A 9147-nucleotide genomic window follows, 5' to 3' on the forward strand; every position below is an offset into this window, starting at 1 on the left:
GGTGTTATCCAACATTGTCTTTATCTTGGACAGCATCCGCCTCTCCGACACCACCTTGAGGGAGTCCAGCTCCATCCCCACAACATTGCTGGCCTTACGGATCAGTTTATTAAGTCTGTTGGCATCTGCGACCCTCAGCCTGCTCCCCCAGCATGCAACAGCATAGAGGATCGCACTGGCCACCACAGACTCATAGAAAATCCTCAGCATTTTCTGGCAGATGTTGAAGGACCTCAGTCGCCTCAAAAAATAGAGACGACTCTGGCCCTTCCTGTAAAGTGCTGTGGTGTTTTTAGCCCAGTCCAGTTTATTGTCAATGTGTACTCCAAGGTATTTATAGTCCTCCACAATGTCAACACTGACCCCCTGGATTGAAACAGGGGTCAAGTGTTTCCTGGTCTTCCTGAAGTCCACGATCAGTTCCTTGGTCTTTGCCACGTTGAGCTGCAGATGATTCTGCTCACACCACGTGACAAAGGAGTCGACCACAGCCCGGTACTCTGTCTCATCATCCCTGCTGATGCATCCAACCACCGCAGAGTCATCAGAAAACTTCTGAAGATGGCAGGTCTCTGTGCAGTGGCTGAAGTCTGTGGTGTAGAGGGTGAAGAGGAAGGGGGAGAGGACAGTCCCCTGTGGTGCCCCTGTGTTGCTAATCACCTTGTCAGACACACACTGTGGGAGACGTACATATTGTGGTCTTCCTGTCAGGTAATCAACAATCCAGGACACCAGAGAAGCATCCACCTGCATCGCTGCTAACTTATCACCCAGGAGGGTCGGCCTGATGGTGTTGAAAGCACTGGAAAAGTCAAAAAACATGACCCTCACAGTGCTCGCCGGCTGGTCCAGATGGGTGTAGACACGATTGAGCAGGTAGATGATGGCGTCCTCTGTTCCGAGACGAGGCTGATAAGCGAACTGAAGGGGATCCAGATGTGGTCTTACTATGGGTCGCAGCTGGTCCAGGATGAGCCTTTCCAGGGTCTTCATGATGTGGGAGGTCAGTGCCACGGGCCTGTAATCCTGGGGGCCACTGGGACGAGGCGTCTTTGGTACAGGGACGAGGCATGATGTCTTCCACATCACCGGGACCCTCTGCAGACTCAGACTCAGCATAAACAGTTTATGAAAGACTCCACACAGCTGGGGGGCACAGGCCTTGAGGACAAGGGGACTCACTCCGTCTGGTCCAGCAGACTTGCCTGAGTGAAGTCTCCTCATTTGCATCTCAACCTGGTATTGAGTGAAGGTGATGGGTGGGGGAGGGGTGTCAGGAATCTCACATGAGGCAACATGTGAAGAGAGAGGCTGGCACAGTGGTGTGGCTCTGGATTCCAGGCTGACTGCAGGTGAGGTTGTGGGGGTGGGAGCAGACACTGTGGTGTCGAATCTATTGAAAAACAGATTCAACTCGTCGGCTCTATTCTCACCTCCCTCAGCTCCCCTGCTGTTGGTTGGCCTGAATCCAGTGATGGTCTTCATGCCCCTCCACACCTCTCTCATGCTGTTCTGCTGGAGTTTCCACTCCAGCTTCCTCCTGTAATTGTCCTTAGCCTCTCTGATCTTGTCCTTTAGTAACACCTGGACCTTCCTCACCTCCTCTTTGTTGCCCCCTCTGAAAGCCCTCTTCTTCTTGTTGAGGAGGGCTTTGATGTCCTTAGTCACCCACGGCTTGTTATTTGGGTAACAAGTAAGGGTTGTTCTTGTATGTGCATGATAAAAGACAGAGGTGCAATTTGTTCGTGATTTCTTTAGACTTAATCCACTTAAAATGTATGTGTTTTCACCTTTATTAACAACAGTTCACCATAAACAATAAGGTGATTGAACACCGGCTTTTCTCTCTATTTGTGTAATTATAAAAGCATGTGTTTCAATATATTAGTAAATTGACCAAAAGCTAAATGAACTTTAATGGAAATAAAGATAAAAGTTTGCACTTTCAAAATCCCAGTTAAAATATAGCTTAAATGTTGAACAGTGTCCTCCAGTCCATTGCAGAGTAAAGTAACACATCCACTCAGTTACCTTTTTGGACAAAACAAAACCAAAAAGCATGATCAAAAGTATGCTGGGAAAAATTAGTCAGACAATTCACTTTCAAAAGAGAGCACTCAAATTTTTTAATTACCTTATATCCAGCTTCCCCCGGGCACCCTTCATCCCAAAGCCATCTGCCCCAAGTGCTGAGCCCAGAAAAGACTAACTGCCCCTTTCAGACACACTCCAGTCAGTCACCAACATCCCTCTGTCCAAACACGAATCACAGCAAACTTAATTAATACAAACAACAGAAGCCTATTTGAAAAGAGAGAAGAAACTAACAGCAAAAGCTTACTGGAATGTTATTTTACCCTAAAAGACATTCTGAATTGGCAGAATATCAATCCACTGTCAGAGATAAAAAAGCAGAAAAAGATCCTCAACGATAACAAGCTCAATGACCACAAATCGGCAGTCAAAAAAGGATGACACACACCAAAAAATTCCAGCTAAAAGAAAACAGAACATGTGGTCACTGTTTAACAGGTAAGGATCAGATAGATAATGAACATTAGCTTTATGAAGATCAAACACTCGGATTTTTATGCACTCTGAAAGTTAGAAATGTTTCTTTGAGAAGGAGAGAGAGCACATCTTGCTCCCTGGCATATATTAACATGCCACAATCTGACAGTGAATGGCACATACAGAATACACAACCGTTTACACACAGACAGACACACACTCATGTTTCATACACAGATAATATATATCATTGTTCACTATTATTCTTTACATTTTAAATAGAAAAATGCATTAATGTATTTGGAGCCTTTTTATGCTCTGTTGCATTCTAGCCTCAAACATTCATTTAAATGTGATTTTTGTCCCCCAACTCATCATTTTACCAGTTGTGTAATCAAAATACAAGTGCATCCCATGCAAATGAGCTACTCTTTTAGGCATGTTTATGAAGGGTGCAAGATTAGATTAGCTAAGTACCAAAGTTTGTTTGTTTTTTTCTGCACAACAACGTATACTGACAATGAGTCAGTATACGTGTACATTCAATGAAATATAGCATTGACTGTGGGGTTTTTTCCAAGACTAACAAGAGAGTCTATTTTGGTGTTGTTTTCAGATATTTGAGCCATGTCACGTTCTTCATCCTGGTGAATAGTTCAGGTACTCTGCTTGGAGAGAAACTGCAATTATGGCTATCAAATGAGTATCTTGTTGTGCTCATGTTCAAACTGTGATATTTACATTCCCTGGCCAGCACGGTGCTTTGTTAGTTTTTATGCTCATGGTCCACAATGAACTCATGAATCTTTAAACCGCAAAGAAAATGTCAATGTGTCTGCAGAAACACAAAGATTCTCCTTAAAATGGAAACCTCAGTCACAAGAGCTTTCATAAGGTTGAGATTATTTTTATTTTTCTACATGATGCATTTCACAGCTGAGGCAAAGCTGTCAATTCTCAATGATCTTCTTTTATTAAGCAGATTTCAATTCAAAGGTAAAAGAATAAGATTTTTAAAAACACAAAGAAATAAGTCTAAACAAAAAACACCAACTGGCGGTTAGGCTCCTTTCAAGCTAGCACAGAAGTGACGTAAACCTGTTGACTCTTGTTAATGACAAAGCAATGTGAGCGAAAACACGGCTCTATCCCAGCGGTGCCGTGAGCATTCATGTGGACGACCACCCTATTACAGGTGTGAGATGGGGCTAAATGGAGAAAAATGATGTCCAGTCAGGCGGGTAGGACCCTGTCCCCAAGCAGTTGTTCAGCAGTTTGATCTACAACACGGGTCACCTTGTCCGCCCATTTACAACAAAGCTACAGCACAACTAAACCCAATTCACAAAACACAGGGGAAGGCAAGATGAATCATTGGGTCAATATGATCAGGCGGCCTTCTCTCACCTCTGCGCCGTGTCCTTATAACAGTTAACCTTCACTGAGGGGGTAGAATGGTTTGAAATGCCCCCGCAGGAGAAACCAAGGCGTGAGGCAAATGATGTGTTCATTCACCCTTGGGTACCGCAACTACATTATTCACAATTATCTTTGTATCCAGAGACTCTAGCTAATTAAAGTCATTGTGTTGTGTTTGGCTGGGAGCCTTCAGAAATGTAAAAGTGTAAGAAATATCACCACAAAGAGATCCATGAAACATAAACATTAAGTCTGTTAGAATGAGCACGCTACGCTCATCAGCAGAAAAATGTAGCCAGGGAGGATTCATCTGAAGTGCTGTCGAGGGCATTACAGTCTAGCAGCATGAGCAGGGTTGCATCATGATACCCTTGTAAAATCCTAAGCACATAAAGTATAAGTATACAGGACATAGTAGAGTCTTGCAAATAAATCGAATGGACAGTTCTACCATATTTTATATAGAATAGCGATGTTTTTATATTCTTTATATTTTTTTCCAAGAGGCCAGACATAATTTTGATTCTTAAAGGTATTGAGCTGCTCTCCAGGTTATTTTTTCAAAACAATGTTTTCTTGATTAATTAAGCAACTTAATACTGACCTATGAATCACACAAGCATAAGGCATCTAACTCCACCGATGAACCAGTGTTGCACTGACGTAACAGAACCAATGTAAAATTATCTTTAGCCGCTTCATTACTAGGAGCCTGTCACACAAACACATCATTGGCCAGGTTAAAGACCTGACACAGGACCTGAGAGATGCTGCTGGCCCTTCAGCTGAGCAATTTATTGTTTACTGAAGAAGGAGATCAGAAATATTCTTAAACCCTTAAGGTAGGAAAACAAGGCGGAAATGCTGAGGTATGCAGAGGAACTGAACTGAAAATCAGACCTTACAGAGGGAATAATGCAAATTAAAACATTTTCATTCAAATCATTGGCTCAGTTTTAATCAGTGGTGTTGGATCTTGTCAATTTTGATGGATGATGAAGGTAGAAAAGTACCATTAGTACCACCTGAGTGGCAGCAGCTTTTTTAGCATGGTGATGCCAAATACACTGTCAGTGCAGTAAAAGCATAACTGGATAGAAAAACACACATGGATTGGGCTCCCCAGAGCCGGAATCTCAAAATTATTGAAGCAGTGTGGGATCATTGTGAACATAACAAAAGAGACAATGTCTTTATATTTTTTGCGAATGATCATGGCACTAAAGCCTCTTGGTTGTCATACACTGATTAGTCTATACAAATGTGCTGATGGCATCATATTAAATAAGTCAAAATAAAATTTAAGAGACTATTGCTGAAATTTAAAACACATAAAAACACTGTGCTAGGATTTAAGAGCAAAGTTATTCTAAAGTAGCCATCATTAGCAATTTGCATGACTTGGGTTTAATAATCAATGCAGCTGATTATTAGTAGTTATATCTGTTTATCATTTAAGAACTCAGAATGGACTAAACACAAACCACTACCTGTGCATTTTTGTCTAGTATCTGCAGTACTGGTGCCTGCTGACTCGGGCCTTTGAATCGTCATCAGGAGTTTTCTGCCAACGAACAGATAACAGGTGCTTATTAGATAATGGTTCACTAAAGAGCTACCAATAAAAAGGTTGAATTTAATTGTTTTAGGTGCTGTTAACAGCAAGGATGAGGTAGATCAAGATGAGCTGCTTTTAGTCAGGAGATAAAAAAGGACTATAATGAACAGCAGATGTGGTTTACAGCAGTAAATAGCACTTTTGTCATATACAACACTCATCACATATATAACTTTATACAACAAAAGAAGCATGGATGACTGGATAAAGCTTGTGGCCTATGACTTTAAAGAACCTGTGTAAGGAAAAAGAAGTAATCGCTTTTAAAATTATATTAGCGTTGGTTATCACTTCAAAGGTGTTTGTCTCAAACTGAGCCCTTTGTTATGACTAATATGTCTTTATTGAGAACTTCATTTAACAAATGCCATTTTCTGAGCTTTACATTGCTTTTGATTTATTGCGCTGGCATTACAATTAACCCCGAGATAATATCACTGCACACTGAGAAAAAGGCAGCTAGGAGCTTCTTTCCATTTTTTTTCTCCTTCCGTCATGGTAAACCACACCATCCCTGCAGTATAATCATTATAACATTGTGTGGGGGGACCTGACATGCTTCTAATGAGATGTCAGCTGAAGGAGCAAAGAAAGATGCTGGATGTACACTTGCCTCTGCACATGTTCCAAATGAAGTGCTGACCTGACAGAGCCATACTTCATGCTGACAACCTCATAACCCCCCTTTAATGATTATGTGAAGATATTCAGTGTATTTATCATAAGCCCTACATGTACCTAATACTGTACATTTGGATGTAAAAGGTTACATATATCACTGTTTCTGTGTATTTTTTAAGAATTCAATTTCGATAGGAGAAAAGTTGGATTTATGGGGAGGTCAGTTGTACAAAGCACCTGACCCATATTGAACTCTGGCTTTATTAGGTCTGCTTTTTTATAGCACAACTTGGCCAGATGCCCTGTCAACCACGCACTACCTTTCCCAGAAGGCCCACAGGCAATCACACTCCTAAGTGATTCATTATGGCATGGCTGTACGTGTGATGAAGAGCCAGGAATTAAGAAAAAAAGAGGACCATTTAGAAGCTTTACAAGTCATTAGAGTTCAGACATAAAATATGGGATATTTTCACATGCAATTTGCAACTGATGGCCTGACAAAGTGCAAAAACGGACAGATAAAAATTTGTACAAGTTCTTAAGCTCCCTTGGTACCATTTAATAATATAGCCACACTGAAAGGTTTTACTACAGTCAGTCACATGATAAGTGAACTTTAAATTTAAAAAACAACAAAACAATGTAAAGAATGTTCTGATGGAAAAATAAACACACACACACACACACACACACACACATACATATATATATATATATATATAGGTCCCTCATCCTATTCATGTAGCCCCTTCCGCCGGAAGGGGCTACATGAATAGGATGAGGGACCTATGGATTCTTCGATACCCAACATCCACAATGACGGCGAAACAACTAGTAGCTCAGTGTTCCAACATTCGAAAGAAGGGACTGCTCTCACAGCTAGAGATTGACGAGGTACAACACAAATGCTACGGCAAGGAGGAGTCAGGACGCCAGGTCAGGGGGGAGATATCATCACCCCCACCCGAGATTGGGTACATAGCCCCAAGTGCGATAGGAGAGTTGAGTGCGAGAGGAACTGACCTGAAAAATAGGATCATGGCCAAGCTTGAAACCTGGATCCCCCGTAGCCGGTTACCAAGATTACGTGAAGTACCCTCAGAAGGTCTGCTAGATGATGTTAATGCAGCACTACGGGCAATACCTACAACCACGATTACCGACACTAACAAGCTGATCTACAATACGGCAGCAGTGATCAGTGAGATGCTTGGCTACAAGTTGAACAGCCACAAGGGGCAGTACCCTCCATGGAGAAGGAGGCTAGAGGGCAAGATCAAAGTAGCACGGAGGGAGGTTAGCCAACTAACGGAGTTGCAGAAAGGTGCGACAAATAAGGTGCCTAAGAAATACAGCAAGTTGTCCATACCTGAGGCCTTGGAAACTGCCAAGCAAAGACTCACAGCCTTGGCCAGCCGCTTGAGGAGGTACACCAGAGAGATAGAAGGCAGGAGAATAAACCAGCTGTTCTCCACAGAACCAGCAAAGGTGTACTCTCAGTGGCAAGGGAACAATAAGAGAACAGCACCACCAAGGCTGGAGACGGAGCAATACTGGAAGAGCATATGGGAGAAGGATGCAACCCATAACGGCAATGCTCAGTGGCTAGAGGATCTGAGGGCAGACCACAGCGACCTCCCTGAACAGGGTCCAGTAACCATCACAGTGGCAGATATCCAAGAAAGGGTCTCCAGTATGAAGAGTTGGACAGCACCAGGGCCCGACATGGTTCACGCCTACTGGCTGAAGAAGCTAACTGCACTCCACGAGCGTCTGGCAGCACAAATGAACCAGCTGCTAGTTAACGAGAGACACCCGGAATGGCTAACTGAAGGCCGGACGGTCCTGATCCCCAAGGACCCCAAGAAGGGACCGGTCCCCTCCAACTACCGACCAATAACCTGCCTCAGTACTACATGGAAGCTCCTGTCAGGCATCATATCGGCTAAGATGAACAGGCACATGGGTCAATACATGAGCGGGACACAGAAAGGAATTGGCAAGAATACCAGAGGCGCAAAACACCAGCTACTGGTAGACAGAACAATCAGCCGAGACTGCAAGACCAGACTGACCAACCTGTGCACTGCCTGGATTGATTACAAGAAGGCCTATGACTCAATGCCCCACAGCTGGATACTGGAATGCCTAGAATTGTACAAGATCAATGGGACCCTAAGAGCCTTCATCAGGAACTCAATGGGGATGTGGCGTACAACACTAGAGGCCAACTCCAAGCCCATAGCACAAGTCACCATCAAGTGCGGGATCTACCAAGGAGATGCTCTGTCCCCACTGCTGTTCTGCATAGGCCTGAACCCCCTCAGTGAGATCATTAACAAGACTGGCTACGGATACCGACTACGGAACGGAGCAGTTGTCAGCCACCTCCTGTACATGGATGACATCAAGCTGTATGCCAAGAGTGAACGAGACATCGATTCACTGATCCACACTACCAGGCTATACAGCAATGACATTGGAATGTCGTTCGGACTGGAGAAGTGTAGTCGGATGGTAACAAAGAGAGGGAAGGTAGTCAGAACTGAGGGGATTGAACTACCAGAAGGCAACATTGCAGACATAGAGGACAGTTACAAGTACTTGGGGATCCCGCAGGCGAATGGGAACCATGAAGAGGCCGCTAGAAAAGCTGCAACCACCAAGTACCTGCAGAGGGTCAGGCAAGTCCTGAGGAGTCAGCTGAATGGTAAGAACAAGATCCGGGCCATCAACACGTACGCCCTGCCCGTGATCAGGTACCCTGCTGGGGTAATAGGCTGGCCAAAGGAGGAGATAGAAGCCACTGACATAAAGACAAGAAAGCTCCTTACCATGCATGGAGGGTTTCACCCCAAGTCCAGCACCCTGAGGCTGTACGCTAAGCGGAAGGAAGGGGGCCGGGGACTGGTGAGTGTCAGCACCACAGTCCAGGATGAGACAACGAACATCCAAGAATACATTGGGAAGATGGC

At 43.8% G+C, this 9147-nt stretch overlaps 2 protein-coding genes across 2 annotated transcripts in view; one reads left to right on the plus strand and one right to left on the minus strand.

The window, feature by feature from the left end:
• Window positions 1–9147, minus strand: part of grik4 (glutamate receptor, ionotropic, kainate 4) — a 362254-nt gene that overhangs the window by 317571 nt on the left and 35536 nt on the right. The gene's annotated exons all lie outside the window — the stretch shown is intronic.
• Window positions 9072–9147, plus strand: part of LOC147314533 (uncharacterized) — a 923-nt gene continuing 847 nt past the window's right edge. The window contains exon 1 of the mRNA XM_086262820.1: window positions 9072–9147. This exon is cut by the window's right edge and continues 847 nt beyond it. Within this exon, the coding sequence (XP_086118946.1) occupies window positions 9143–9147 (5 nt within the window). The 5' untranslated portion in view covers window positions 9072–9142.

Source organism: Aulonocara sp. 'chitande type north' Nkhata Bay, linkage group LG14, assembly GCF_057382095.1.
Source record: "Aulonocara sp. 'chitande type north' Nkhata Bay isolate Kocher_YH1m ecotype deep benthic linkage group LG14, A_spYH_male_GT1.1, whole genome shotgun sequence".
Lineage (NCBI taxonomy): Eukaryota > Metazoa > Chordata > Actinopteri > Cichliformes > Cichlidae > Aulonocara > Aulonocara sp. 'chitande type north' Nkhata Bay.